This window comes from Chiloscyllium punctatum, chromosome 8, assembly GCF_047496795.1.
Source record: "Chiloscyllium punctatum isolate Juve2018m chromosome 8, sChiPun1.3, whole genome shotgun sequence".
In the NCBI taxonomy this organism is placed as follows: Eukaryota; Metazoa; Chordata; class Chondrichthyes; order Orectolobiformes; family Hemiscylliidae; genus Chiloscyllium; species Chiloscyllium punctatum.
In genome coordinates this window covers 7,741,112-7,756,177 of record NC_092746.1, presented here as the reverse complement: position 1 = coordinate 7,756,177, position 15,066 = coordinate 7,741,112, and the positions used below count along the sequence as shown (strand labels likewise).

General features: G+C 40.1%; 1 protein-coding gene across 2 annotated transcripts in view; it reads right to left on the bottom strand.

The window, feature by feature from the left end:
- dnah5 (dynein, axonemal, heavy chain 5) overlaps positions 1–15,066 on the bottom strand; it is a 352,727-nt gene that overhangs the window by 171,792 nt on the left and 165,869 nt on the right. For both annotated transcript variants that reach the window (XM_072575131.1, XM_072575132.1), the window contains 5 exons: positions 13,566–13,778; positions 12,834–13,058; positions 11,152–11,324; positions 3,001–3,179; positions 1,553–1,740 (listed from right to left, as the gene is read on the bottom strand). In XM_072575131.1, coding sequence (XP_072431232.1) covers positions 1,553–1,740; positions 3,001–3,179; positions 11,152–11,324; positions 12,834–13,058; positions 13,566–13,778 — 978 coding nt within the window. The remainder of the gene's footprint in view (positions 1–1,552; positions 1,741–3,000; positions 3,180–11,151; positions 11,325–12,833; positions 13,059–13,565; positions 13,779–15,066) is intronic.

The following is a 15,066-nucleotide window of genomic DNA, read 5'->3' as shown; positions in this document are numbered from 1 at the left end:
TGAAAAGTACTCCAGCATGGTCTCACTTAGGATTAATACAATTGCACTAAGACTTCTTGATTTTTCTAATTCAAGTTATTTGTACTAAAGGCTAACATAATAGGTTTTCTCAACTGCTTGCTGTGTATGCATGTTTTCATTGTCATTCACTTAGAAGGACACCTGGATCCCTTTGAATGTCAATGCGTCCCACTTGCTTAACATTTAAAAATGTTTCCTATTTTATTTTCCAAAGTGGATAACATCAACCCCTCCGCATTATCTATATCTGCCATATTTTTTGCACTCACTTAATCTATCAATACCCTTTCACAGCCACCTTTCAGCCTCCTCCCATCCGTATCTCATCAGCAAACCGAGACAGCTTACACACAGTGTCCTTATCGAAGTCATTTTATTTACATGTCCAACCCTATTTATGTAATTACATCAATCATGGTTAAGGAATCCAGGTGTGCAATGCTGACCTCCTCTGCCACCTTCAGCCATACTGCTTTTGTTTCATTGGTAAACTTCATTCTACCATCAGTTGAGAACAGCAATCCCCTGTTGGCTCTTACAGTCTCCATCTTCACATGTACCAAAGCAATACACTTCTTATATTCTGCTTCCTGTATCTGTGAATCCATCAAATTCCATTTTGCCATCACTGGTTAAATATTGGAGACAAAATTGACTTTTGCAGCTATCATCAGGTTAATATGCAGGTTCATTTGGCAGTCAGGAAGGCAAATGCAATGTTAGCATTCATTTCAAGAGGACTAAAATACAAGAGCAAGGATGTATTGCTGAGGCGGCAAAAGGCTCTGGTCAGACTACCTTTGAACTATGTTGAGTAGTTTTAGGCTCTGTATCTAAGGAAGGTTACAGGAGGTCCAGAGGAAGTTTACAGGAATGATCCCAGAAATGAAAAGCTTATCATATGAAGAGCAACTGAGGACTCTGGATCTGTACTCAAGAGAGATTAGAAGGATGAGGATAGATCTGAATGAAATTTACAGAATACTGAGAGGTCGAGATAGAGTGGAGAAGATGTTTCCACTACTCAGAGAGACTAGGACCAGAAGGTACTGCCTCAGAGAGAAGGGAATTTCCTTTGGAACCCTGAGACGAAGAGGAATTTCTTCAGTCAGAGGGTGGTGAATTTGTTCACCTCACTGCCACAGACAGTTGTAAAGACCAAGTCATCAAGTGTCTTTAGGACAGAAATAGATATATTCATGAATAGAAAAGACATCAAAGATTAGGAACAAGGCACCATGATCGAATGGTGGCGCATATTCAACGGGTGAATGACCTAACTCTGCTTCTATATCTTATATTCTTACGCAACCGTATTGAAAAATGACTTAGTCAATGCTTATTCTTAAATGCTGCAAGTGTTCTTGGAAGTCTGTACAAGGCCAAGTTAGCCCCATACAATATCATGAACATCAAATGTGAAGTGATACTCTAGCTAATTGCATCAGATATTAAAATGAGCAAGTTGTCTTTTCATAAATTGCATTAGCACAGTTTTCTTCCTTTTACATTTTTAATTAACTGGATTTACCATAGTGAGAAAAATTCCAAATTCAGCATTCATTTCTACAGAATCTCCATCTGTGAAGATGAAATTCTTTTTACGTTCCTTTTTGCATGTCAGTACTACAGCAATCTGCTGAGCAGCAACTGAGAGAACTGGTAGATCAATACGATTGAATTCATCAAAGCAACCCCAGGATCCAGACTGTGCTAGGCCTATTAAAGGTAAATAATAAATGATTACATTTTATAACAGTTGTTGAACAAAGCTGACAGACAGTGTAAAAACACTGAGGATATCCACTTGCTTTCATATTAAAAGCAACCTATGACTAATTATCAAAGTGGACATGCAGCAAACATTCTGCTAATCTCTTATTTCATGAATATAAATTTACAAATTAATTATAATAGACATAACAAAATTGCTGCAGTTTCCTAAAGGCAAGCTGCAGGCTCCATGAAAATATATGAACTACATGTGTATTAGCACGAATTATTTTGTATCTTCTTCTACACAGAATTAACGTATCAAAAACTGAATGTTTTCAACTTATTTTGCAAAGATTGTTAGAATGTGTATTTGACCATTTGCAATTAGCTACAAAACTTTGTGCTAAAATGCAAGCAGATCGCACATTTTGACATATCAGAAAATGTACCTGAATAAAATGTCAGTTAAAATATGAATTCGGAGCAGTCGCAGGCTACTATTCTGCCATTTGATCATTTTTGTCCTCAACTCCACTTTCCTGCTATCCTAATATCTTTTCACTCCTTACTGCATCTGCATTCATTATCTTTATTATTGAAACCTTCACAAAACAAAACCAAATTAATCCCTAAGTGTAAAGAAAAATATGGGCTTATGCATAAAAAAAAGTAGCTAGGTTGCGTTGCTAAAAAAATGTATATATGACAGATTGAGTTTTGTGCAGGCAATGCTCAAAAACATTCAACTTTGCCACATTTACAAAATAAATATTGTGCAATTTAGTTCTAAAAAATACAATACTCAAAGTGATATACTTAATGACTGTCACATGGGCAAAAAAAAAGTGCATGCCCGTTTTTGGTGTACAATGTTAATCATTTAAATTCTATCAAAAGATCAATACTTTGATCAATACAAACAAAATAAGGTTTCATTGATCACAGAAGGATCACAAGCTTTTGTTGACCACAAAATAAGTGAGTTGCTTGTTAGTGGCCATCTAGTGGGCAATATGAGTAAAGAATGAGCCAAGGCCGATAAGTTATTCACCAGCATTCTTCACCTTGCATAGTGCATGATGCAAGGAGGCAAAGAACTCAATAAGGAGAAAAATGTGTAATAATTGTTTGAAAAAGCTAACAGAAAAATAGTTGCATTCCAAATAGTGGCATTTTCTATTGCTGCCTTAAATTTTAGTATACAAATCTAAGCAAAATCAGTTTAACAAAGCATGGAAACAATTCTCTGAGTTGAACAGTCACCTTTAAAAATTCTCCCAAGTCCCCTGAAGTCCATTTGATCTGAGCAGTTGAAGACCACCACATACTTCCCAAGGCACCTGCCCATATCTTTGGTAGTTTCCGTCTTGCCTGTCCCTGCGGGCCCAGCAGGAGCTCCTCCCATATTCATTCCAAGTGCCTGAGCTAGAGTAATGTAACATCTGAAATAACCAGAATAATACATGTGGTCATAAACTGTTCCGACAAATAAACATCTTGCTGAATGCTAAGTGTTCAATCTATGAATCAGAGACAAGAATGCTATCAAGTGAGTGACTTGCCAAAAACTTCTGAGTCAGAAAGTTGTGGGATCCAGCCCACATCTCATGAAATTATACAAGGCATACTCAAAGTGATTGCACTCCCTCAACAAGTGATTGCATGTGGTTCACAAAAAATCATGAGCCCATTTACATGCTGTTCAAGAATTATATTTATTCTGGATAAATAGCTACAGGTGAACAATAATGAACTATTGACATGTAAATCTACCAGTTAAATCTCTGACTCCCTTATAAGATTTCCCCTATACACACATATAGATAGATTATACATACAAACACAAAAGGCAGGTGTGTGATGGGTAGAAGGAAAGACTGGAAAGGCATTTCAATGGTCAGGGTTTTGAGAGTTGATCCTTTGTGCTGGTCAGGTCTTGCTGCTCCCCAATTTTCCTTCTCTAAATACTTCCACTTGCACGCAGAAGGTACAGGGTGACTGGTTTACACCTATATCGTCTCTTATTGGTTAAAAACAATAGGTTACAACAAGTGATATGGGAAATAGGCATGACTTTCTTCAGGTTTAAGGTGTTTTATTACTGAAGTGGAAAATTCAATTCATCCCTTTTTAAATGTCCATTGCTTCTGCCTCATCAGTCATACCCTTGAGCTGTTCAGCTACCTGGAAGCCAATCACTTCGTCACTGGCAGGCAGAAGGCCTTTGTCATTGACAATGGGTCCCCATTCCACAGAACTATCAGCTACTTGTTGCCTGGCAGGTCTCCACACTCCTTGGCTTCAGCTCATCTGCAACTAGACTCTCCTCAGTGCTTGAATGAACAGCACCGTAAATACACTTACAATAAATTTCAGGTAGATTGATTGTTTTAAAAATGAAGTAATCTTTCCGCAATTTGGAGAGGATACAAAAGAGGTTTATCTGGATGTTGCCTTGACTGGAGGATATTAGCAGAAAGAAGAGATTGGATACATTAGCACCTTTTTCACTAGAGTGTCAGAGGCTGAGGGGGGGTGACATGATAGAAGTATATAAAATGGAGAAGTGCATGGATAGGGTGGTTAGTCGGACTCTATTTCCCAGGTGGAAATGTCAAATACTATGGGCATAGATTTAAGGTAAGATGGGAAAATTTAAGGGAGATATGCAAGGTATGTTTTTAAACAGAGGGAGGTCGTTGTCTTGAACTTACTACCAGGGAAGGTGGTAGAAGGAGATACATTAACAAAATTGAAAAGGCATTTAGTCAGACACATGAACAGGCAGGAAATAGAGGCATATGGACAATGTCCAGGAGGATGGGATTAATTTTAAATAGCTTCAAATAGATTCATGGTCAGCATGGATCGGGGCGGGGGGGCAGAAGGGCCTGAACTGTTTTCTGTTCTATGATAACTAACACAGCCAATGACAGGCACAGGTTTTCATAGGAGGATCATAACCTCACCTGACAATTTAGAAGTTTTCGATGGGCGATAAAAAGCCATAAATAAGCAAGGCAGCTCTCTCTCGTAGCTTGAAATTACATAATTCCCTGTTCTTTCTGACTGAATTGTGTTTCAAATCCTTTATGACCTTCAGCCCTCATTAAATCTATCTTCCCCTTCCTCCCTAGCTGTTACAGTGACGAAAGTCTGTTACAGTGACGTGGGTCTGTTACAGTGACGTGGGTCTGTTACAGTGACGCAAGTCTGTTTTAGTGATGTAGGTCTGTTACAGTGACGTAGGTCTGTTACAGTGACGCAAGTCTGTTTTAGTGATGTAGGTCTGTTACAGTGACGTAGGTCTGTTACAGTGACGTAAGTGTGTTACAGTGACGTAGGTCTGTTACAGTGACGTACGTCTGTTACAGTGACGTAGGTCTGTTTCAGTGACGTAGGTCTGTTACAGTGACGCAAGTCTGTTTCAGTGACGTAGGTCTGTTTCAGTGTCGTAGGTCTGTTACAGTGATGTAGGTCTGTTTCAGCGATGTAGGTCTATTACAGTGACGTAGGTCTGTTACAGTGACGTAGGTCTGTTACAGTGACGTAGGTCTATTACAGTGACGTAGGTCTGTTACAGTGACGTAGGTCTGTTTCAGTGACGTAGGTCTGTTACAGTGACGTAGGTCTATTACAGTGACGTAGGGGTGTTACAGTGACGTAGGTCTGTTACAGTGACGTAGGTCTGTTTCAGTGACGTAGGTGTGTTACAGTGATGTAGGTCTGTTTCAGTGACCTAGGTCTGTTACAGTGACGTAGGTCTGTTACAGTGACGTAGGTGTGTTACAGTGATGTAGGTCTGTTTCAGTGACGTAGGTCTGTTACAGTGACGTAGGTCTGTTACAGTGATTTAGGTCTGTTTCAGTGACGTAGGTGTGTTACAGTGACGTAGGTCTATTACAGTGACGTAGGTCTGTTACAGTGACGTAAGTCTGTTACAGTGATGTAGGTCTGTTACAGTGACGTAGGTCTGTCACAGTCACGTAGGTCTGTTTCAGTGACGTAGGTCTGTTACAGTGATGTAGGTCTGTTTCAGTGACGTAGGTCTGTCACAGTGACGTAGGTCTGTTTCAGTGACGTAGGTCTGTTACAGTGACGTAGGTCTGTTACAGTGACGTGGGTCTGTTACAGTGACGTAAGTCTGTTTCAGTGACGTAGGTCTGTTACAGTGATGTAAGTCTGTCACAGTGACGTAAGTCTGTTTCAGTGACGTAGGTCTTTAACAGTGACATAAATCTGCTTCAGTGACGTAGGTCTGTTTCAGTGACGTAGATCTGTTTTAGTGACGTAAGTCTGTTACAGTGACGTAGGTCTGTTACAGTGACGTAAGTCTGTTACAGTGATGTAGGTCTGTTACAGTGACGGAGGTCTGTTTCAGTGACGTAGGTCTGTTACAGTGACGTAGGTCTCTTTCAGTGACGTAGGTCTGTTACAGTGACGTAGGTCTGTTACAGTGACGTAAGTCTGTTTTAGTGACGTAGGTCTGTTACAGTGATGTAGGTCTGTTACAGTGATGTAAGTCTGTTACAGTGACGTAAGTCTGTTTCAGTGACGTAGGTCTTTTTCAGTGACGTAGGTCTGTTACAGTGACGTAAGTCTGTTTTAGTGACGTAGGTCTGTTACAGTGACGTAGGTCTATTACAGTGACGTAGGTCTGTTACAGTGATGTAGGTCTGTTACAGTGATGTAAGTCTGTTACAGTGACGTAAGTCTGTTTCAGTGACGTAGGTCTTTTTCAGTGACGTAGGTCTGTTACAGTGACGTAAGTCTGTTTTAGTGACGTAGGTCTGTTACAGTGACGTAAGTCTGTTTCAGTGACGTAGGTCTGTTACAGTGACGTAGATCTGTTACAGTGACGTAGATCTGTTACAGTGACGTAGGTCTGTTACAGTGACGTAGGTCTGTTTCGGTGACGTAGATCTGTTACGGTGACGTAGGTCTGTTACTGTGACGTAGGTCTGTTTCAGTGACTTAGGTCTGTTACAGTGATGTAAGTCTATTACAGTGACGTAGGTCTGTTACAGTGATGTAAGTCTGTTACAGTGACGTAGGTCTGTTTCAGTGACGTAGGTCTGTTACAGTGACGTAAGTCTGTTTCAGTGACGTAGATCTGTTTCAGTGACGTAGGTCTGTTACAGTGACGTAGGTCTGTTTCGGTGACGTAGATCTGTTACGGTGACGGAGGTCTGTTACGGTGACGTAAGTCTGTTACAGTGACGTACGTCTGTTTCAGTGACGTAGGTCTGTTACAGTGATGTAAGTCTGTTACAGTGACGTAGGTCTGTTACAGTGACGTAGGTCTGTTTCAGTGACGTAGGTCTGTTACAGTGACGTAGGTCTGTTACAGTGACGTAAGTCTGTTTCAGTGACGTAGGTTTGTTACAGTGACGTAGGTCTGTTGCAATGACGTAGGTCTGTTGCAGTGACGTACGTCTGTTACAGTGACGTAAGTCTGTTACAGTGACGTAGGTCTGTTACAGTGACGTAGGTCTGTTTCAGTGACCTAGGTCTGTTACAGTGACGTAGGTCTGTTTCAGTGACGTAGGTCTGTTACAGCGACGTAGGTCTGTTTCAGTGACGTAGGTCTGTTACAGCAACGTAGGTCTGTTAAAGTGACGTAGGTCTGTTACAGTGACGTAAGTCTGTTACAGTGACGTAGGTCTATTGCAGTGACGTAGGGGTGTTACAGTGACGTAGGTCTGTTACAGTGACGTAAGTCTATTACAGTGACGTGGGTCTGTTTCAGTGACGTAGGTCTGTTTCAGTGACGTAGGTCTGTTACAGTGACCTAGGTCTGTTTCAGTGACGTAGGTCTGTTACAGTGACGTATGTCTGTTTCAGTGACGTGGGTCTGTTACAGTGACGTAGGTCTGTTACAGTGACATAAGTCTGGTACAGTGACGCAAGTCTGTTACAGTGACGTAAGTCTGTTACAGTGACGTAGGTCTGTTTCAGTGACGTAGGTCTGTTACAGTGACGTAGGTCTGTTACAGTGACGTAGGTCTGTTTCAGTGACGTACGTCTGTTTCAGTGACGTAGGTCTGTTACAGTGACGTAAGTCTGTTACAGTGACGTAGGTCTGTTTCAGTGACGTAGGTCTGTTATAGTGACGTAAGTCTATTACAGTGACGTAGGTCTGTTACAGTGACGTAGGTCTGTTACAGTGACGTAGGTCTGTTATAGTGACGTAAGTCTATTACAGTGACGTAGGTCTGTTACAGTGACGTAGGTCTGTTACAGTGACGTAGGTCTGTTTCAGTGACGTACGTCTGTTACAGTGACGTAAGTCTATTACAGTGACGTAGGTCTGTTACAGTGACGTAGGTCTGTTTCAGTGACGTAGGTCTGTTTCAGTGACGTAGGTCTGTTACAGTGACCTAGGTCTGTTACAGTGACGTAGGTCTGTTTCAGTGACGTAGGTCTGTTACAGTGACGTAGGTCTGTTTCAGTGACACAAACTGCAACCTCAGTTTGACCCACTCGCCATTCATGTGAACAGCACTACTCCTGCCTTTTTGGCTTTTGTTTATCTACACTGACTGCACCCACCACCTCTCCATACTCTAAATGTTCGGCCTTTCCCAATGCAGATTTCCACACGCAGACTCCACACAACTGTTGTTTGGCTTTGCTACCTTCCATCCCTATCCCCACACTTACCACTCACCCACCAGCCCCATGCCATCTCATTTGTGCTTGTCAGTCCAAGCCTCAATGTGAGCTGTTATTTCTTCCTTTCCGCCACAGAGTTCTACAAAGACCTCAGACACACCGAAACAAAACCAACTGATCACACCTTCTTTAAATGAATGTGAAATGGGTTCCATAAGATTCCTCCCCATCACTGTATTTATCTTGAGGGTGAAACATAATTTCAAAACTCTGCTCACATGATGAGTACTCATGAAATGTACTTCAAATACAATAAGGAATGCAGCCACAGAATGAAGAGTGGCCTGACCCAACATAATCAAGTTGAATTTGAACCCACTGTCACAATTTTCATATTTTGGCTCCTGTCAATTGCTGTTTCCTGGCACTAAAGTCTGTGTGTGTGTGTGTGTGTGTGTGTGTGTGTGTGTGTGTGTGTGTGTGTGTGTGTGTGTGTGTGTGTGTGTGTGTGTGTGTGTGTGTGTGTGTGTGTGACAGTGTCTTGGAAACATAAAGTGACATGGAAGTGGCAGTTGATAGAATAAAGCACATCATCAAAGAAAAGTTCTTTAAATACTGAGATCAGACAAAGAGGCAGCTGTCTTTGAAAGGAGTTTGGCTCACAGGGACCTTCTCTGAGAGAATCCTTTTACCCTTTACAGATGATTTCCAGTAGTTTGGAGGTCAATTGCTATGATTTAGGTTTTTTTTACCTTTGATATCTAATCCCCAGCTCTCAATCTTATGCTTGGCTGCTCATGAGGGACTAGAGAAGCAGCAGCAACAACTCCAGCAGCGAGAGCTAGATGTAAACTACAGCATGTATCAAATCCAGTCAATACCTGCTCAATCAGCTCAAACACCAGGAAAGTGAAAGACTGTGTTATTGATAGTGTTAGTAAGTGGTACTGATTCACCGAAAAACTGCACATTGACCTCAGTTGGGATGTTGCTACAAGTACTCGGTCCTTAACCTCATTATAGCCACGATCCAGACATGGACTAAACAAATGAATTTGAAAGGTGAGATGAGAGTGGCAGCCCTTGATCCTAATATGACATGACCAAAGGACCCCAGTTAAATTGAAGTCAATGGAAATCAAGAGGAACAACTTCCCACTGTTTAAAGGTGTACTTTGCACAAAGAAAATGGTTGCAGTTTTTGGTCATCAATCATCTTGGATCTCAGTCCTTGGAAATCACTGCCAGAGTTCTTCATGAAAATGCCCTAGACTCAACTCTCTTCAATTGCTTCATCAAAGATCTTGTCCCCATCATAAAGACAGAACTGGAGATGTTCACTGATGATTGCAGTGTTCAGCATCATTTGTGATGCTTCAGATAGTGAAAATGCCTTTATCCATATGCAGCTTCAATTCAATGGCATTACTGCCCACAGAATCCTCCATTGTCAAAATCAGAAATTGAATCATACCGGCATATATATACTATGGCTCAAGATCACGTTAGAGGCTCACTTTTCTGTGGAAAGTACTTTCTCTTTAACATCTGCCCACAGTTATGAGTCAAGAGTTTGATAGGATACTGTCCATTTGGCTGGCTTCAACATCACTCAAGAAGTTCCAACCTTACCAGGACAAAACAGTTCACTTGATTGGCACTACCTTGAACATTCACTTCTGCCATCACTGATACAGAGTAGCAACAGCATGTATCATCTATGTAATGAAATATGGTAACTCACCAAGGCATCTTCAATAACACATTCTAAGACTGTGACCTCTCCCACTTAGAAGGACAAAGGTAGATGATGTGCGGGAACAACACTGTATGCAAGTTCTCCTCCAAACCACACATCAATCTGACTTGGGGCTGCATTCACTTGCACTGGATCAGAATGCTGAAAATTCCCTTCCTAACAGCACTGTCATTGTTCAGCACCACCTTCCCAAGGGCATTTAGAGATGGGTAATAATTGGGGCCTATCCCATGAATGAGAAACAAACTCTCAAGGTAATGCCATGTACCAGAGTCTAGATTAGAGCCATGCACCAGTCATCTCAAGAGAGAGCCTAATAACCTCCCTGCAAAAAAAAAAGAATTCCCCATAGAGTCATAAAGTCATAGAGAAGTACAGCATGGAAACAGACCCTTCGGTCCAACCTGTCCATGCCGACCTGATCACCACTAAAGTTACTGGATTAGTCACAAAACTACTGTGGATCCAATAGTAATTGGAGATTGGGATTTATGCATGAGTAACTCTCCTTGAATCAATAAAGTCTTTCCTACTTTTGACAAGGCACAATTGGAATGCAGTGGAATGTTCTCTACTCATTTGGACGAGTGTAGCTCCAACACTGCTCAACAAGTTCCACACCATTCAGGAGAAAGCAGACCACTTGACCAGGACCCCACCCATTGTTTCAAATATTCACACTAAACCCATGCCTGCAAGGTGTGCCACTCACAAAATGTGCTGTGATAAATTGCCAAGGTTTATGAAACACCATTTGCCAAAAATATGAAGGACAAAGACAACTGAAGCAGAGAAACACAACTACTTTTAAGTGTACCTGATAGTCACATGTCAATTGACTGAAAATCTGTCACCATTCTTCATTATCAACAGGTGAAAATGTCTACCCAACATGACTCTGGGAAGGCAGCGATTCAAGAAGACATCTTATTCACACCTTCTCAAGGGTCTTGCCAGCAACACACATCTCCTGAATGAATTAGTTTTTTAAAAATATGAAATGAGAAATATTTCAGCATCAGGCTGTTCAATTTCCTCACCTGTCAGTCAGGGGTGTTATGACCAATCTATCCGTACAACCGAGGAATTCATTCTGATATGTGAATCCAACATCTGTAATTTTGATTAGCATCTTATCTGAATCCTCACTGAAGTAAAATCTGCATTGCTTGAGCCATTCAAAATCTGTATGACTTTTGATGTGCAAGCGACACTGCAAGACAAAGTTTTCACATAGTTTCCAGGCCACAAATATATCAACCCAGCTTCCAAAACATTTGCAATACATTGAAAAGAGGAACTAACTAACAATTAATTTCTTGTTGTGCACAGGAGATGCATTGGTACATACACTCTGCTCCAGATCATCTATAATCTGGACGCTAATTACTGCTTGCAAATTGAACGTTAATTACTGCTTGTTCAAACAGTTATTTACAGTGCCTGCCTTGGGTTATTTCCTTTCAAACCTGCAGCCACTGTTTCAAACATTTTTTTAACTGTTCTTTCTCATTTCCATATTCAGTTTATAAAAGTACAGAAATAGACTTTTAAAGAGTCTTTACAGCTTAACTTGAAGCCAATGTAATTCAGCAAATAAAAACTAACAGTGAGTAATGAACTGGTGTGAGTTAGGAGGTTTGGATGGCATCAACTTAATGTGGCATGGAAATGGCAAGCTGGCCAGAATGTGCTCAAATCTCATATCTAGAGGGAGTAAAGGTGTGGATGGAAGTTGCAGCAACAGGAGAGTAGAGAGTGACACAAATTGTCTTTGCCCCTTTTGCAGTAGTGATCATATTTTTGGCAAATGGTGTTGCATAAACCTTGGCAATTTATCACAGCACATTTTGTGAACAGCATTTTCGCATCAGATAGAGATGGAGTCAGTGATTTGAGAAGAGAATTTGCTTTGAGGATGGAAGGTAATGGTGTTGGTCTGACAATATATTTTCATAATTGTCAAAATCTAAAACTCGCTTGCCGGAAAGGCTGTATATGTTAGCTCAATTTATATTTTTAAGACTGAGACTACTAGGTTATTACGAAGTAAAACCACCTGGGGAGTAGGCGAAGGGCAGGTAAATTAAATTAGGGTAAAGATCATCTATGTTCTGACAGAACAATAGAACAGGTTTGAGAGACAGATTTATCTGTTCCCGCTTGTATAATATTCCCACAGATGTAACAGGATAAAACTGTATGCAATTTGGAAGTACTACAATGAAAACAACAATCACTCAAAAAACATCTTACAATATTTAACTACATCTATCACAATAGTGAAAAATTGGACATTGGAATTATTGAATAATCCTAATGATGGACTAAGCCGACATAGCAGTGGTAAAAAACATACAGAGGTAAGAATGTCTTGCATTCCATCAAATTTTGACTTTATATGTTAAGAACTATGCCAAGGAGTTCTAACTATTAGTTTATCTCCAAATTTTCTACTATCGATTTGGTAACAGCTGTGTCCACTTTTTTTTTGTGAACCAAATGAAGACATCTTTCAATATTATATTTTGTTTTACCTAAAACAAAACAATATAAATAAGAATATAGTGGGTATCATTGTTATTTTATTGCTTTATCATTGTCAGCATTTCACCAAAGGATATATTAGGTTTCAAACTTTCTTTTCAGAACCTTTCATCACTAAAACAATTTTATTATTCTGTTTTAATAAAAAAGGATGCTACTTATCTTTAATTCTTACCAGGTCGTCAAAGATGTCTCGCTGGTGCACATGGATAGTGATAAGAGTCTCATATTTCACACGGTCCATAGCACTCAAGTCTTTTGTTGTCATGTCAATGAGAGTGTTCAGCAAGTCTAAAAAAGATTGATTTGTCTTTTGCATGACTTTTCGGTCATATTTGGCATTGGTTAATGCTTCCTCTGAATCTCTTGTCCAGATCATTTGAATTCCAAGCAATCCAACCTGTGAAAGGAAAATTGGAGTTTGATATAATCTGAAATAGAGTACATTTTACAGAAAACTGTTTAATGTTGAACAGATGTGGATAAAGTTCTATAATCGAGCTAAACAAATGCCATGTTTTTGTAAGTTTACTTCAAATTTAATCAAGTTTGACCCATTAGACTGTAATTTTTAGTTTGAGAAGAAACCTTTAGTTCATAACAGATGGAAATCCAGCATAGCTAGCGTCTGAAATTAAACAAGTTGGTAAAGCAACTATATATTAAGAGTTTATCTGACAATATTTCAGACTGTATGTTAATGAAATGATTGTGAAAGAGAAACCGATAATAATCGAAATTCACTGGATCCTCACAATATAAAATGTCCGTAATTGTGTTTTTTCAGGATAATTTTAAAGAGACTAACATAAGGGGAAATTCTAACAAAATCTTTTCTAAGGTCCAATGAGCTTGGAATGAATAAAAAAATTGAGAATAGATTGCAGACTTTCAATTAGAAAAATACCTGTGCTGGATAATAGTTAAGAAACTCAACCAGTTGGAAGGAAGTGTCCTGAATGCTCATAGATGCAGCACGAATGACCAAATGGAGCGATTTCTGAGATTCCACGAGCAAAGCATTTAGCCAGACTTCTACATTTCCTTCTGCCATGACAGGCTTATCTAATTCGATGGTTTCACCCTCTCGTGAAGAAACAGCCAAAATACGGTCGTACAACTGGTAATACAGAGTCACATAAAGTTTAATTAATAATTTAATGACAACTGGTTCCTAGATGATCATGTGTTAATCTCAACTGTTAGAATTAGGATTTTTATCAAAGTGTTATATTTCAGGACTGTAACTTTAACTTGGGATAAAATGCAGAAATGAAGGGGAGTATTTGAGCTGTTCTGAATTCTGCCCAACCACAGATTTGGATTACTTGTTATCAAAGGTTAAAGGGAGACATGGGTTTGTAAGTAGAAGTAAGGTGCAAGATGTTCATACCTGTAGACAAAGGCAAGAGTATTTGCAATGACTGTAGGTAAACTATTACTCTCGTTGAGGTGTTAGGGATGTCAGCTTCTATAACCACAGTTCCCCTTTAAACTATCTATTGAATTCAGAGTAGATGATGATTTGGAGATGCCGGTGTTGGACTGGAATGTACAAAGTTAAAAATCACACAAGACCAGTTTATAGTTTAACAGGTTTATTTGGAAGCACTAGCTTTTGGAGCGCTGCTTCTTCACCAGGTGGTTGTGGATGAACCACCACCAGTCCTACACCGTGAAAGAGAGAAAATGCTGTTTTTATTATATATCACGTTAAAGGCCCGAGGGAACTCACACTTAGGTTGAAAAGATCAAGTATGTGAGGAATTGATTCAGCGAGCTTTGGCTAGAGGAAGCAATGCCCAGGGTAACCATCACAGTGAAATTCCATGCAAGGATCAGAAGTTATCCAGCTTGGAGGGCAAAAAGAAAGCCATTGGGAACAAGAATTGCCTTTGACTGATTCTGGGAAGATAAAACTAGTAGTGTCAAATGGCTTAGGGCAACTTTCTCTTACAATCTTCCATTCCTCACTTCCACTAAATATACAGCCAGGCTTTTGGGAATCATGTGTCCTGAGGGATGGAAGTATTTGTAACTGCCGGAACCTTCTGCCATTCATGTCACAGGTATTATATTTAAAACTTACCGACATCACTTCAGATGCTTCAAACTCAAAATGGCCTGTCACACTGTGGCACTCAACCACAACCACAGAAGACATCATCCAGAGGAAAGGAAATCTCCTTCCATGCTTTGACAGAACAAACTTGGAGGTAAGCGTGGATGGGTTAGCAGAGAGGAAATGAACCACCACAGAGGGCCATGACACTCAGATAGGATATCCTCATAGAATTCTTAACAGCATACCTAAACACAGCACCATGCAATGTTAGTTGCTGCTTCAAACATAACCTCGCTCGAAGCAGGAGTTGCTTGCCAGATCACTAAGAGAGAGAGAGAGGGAG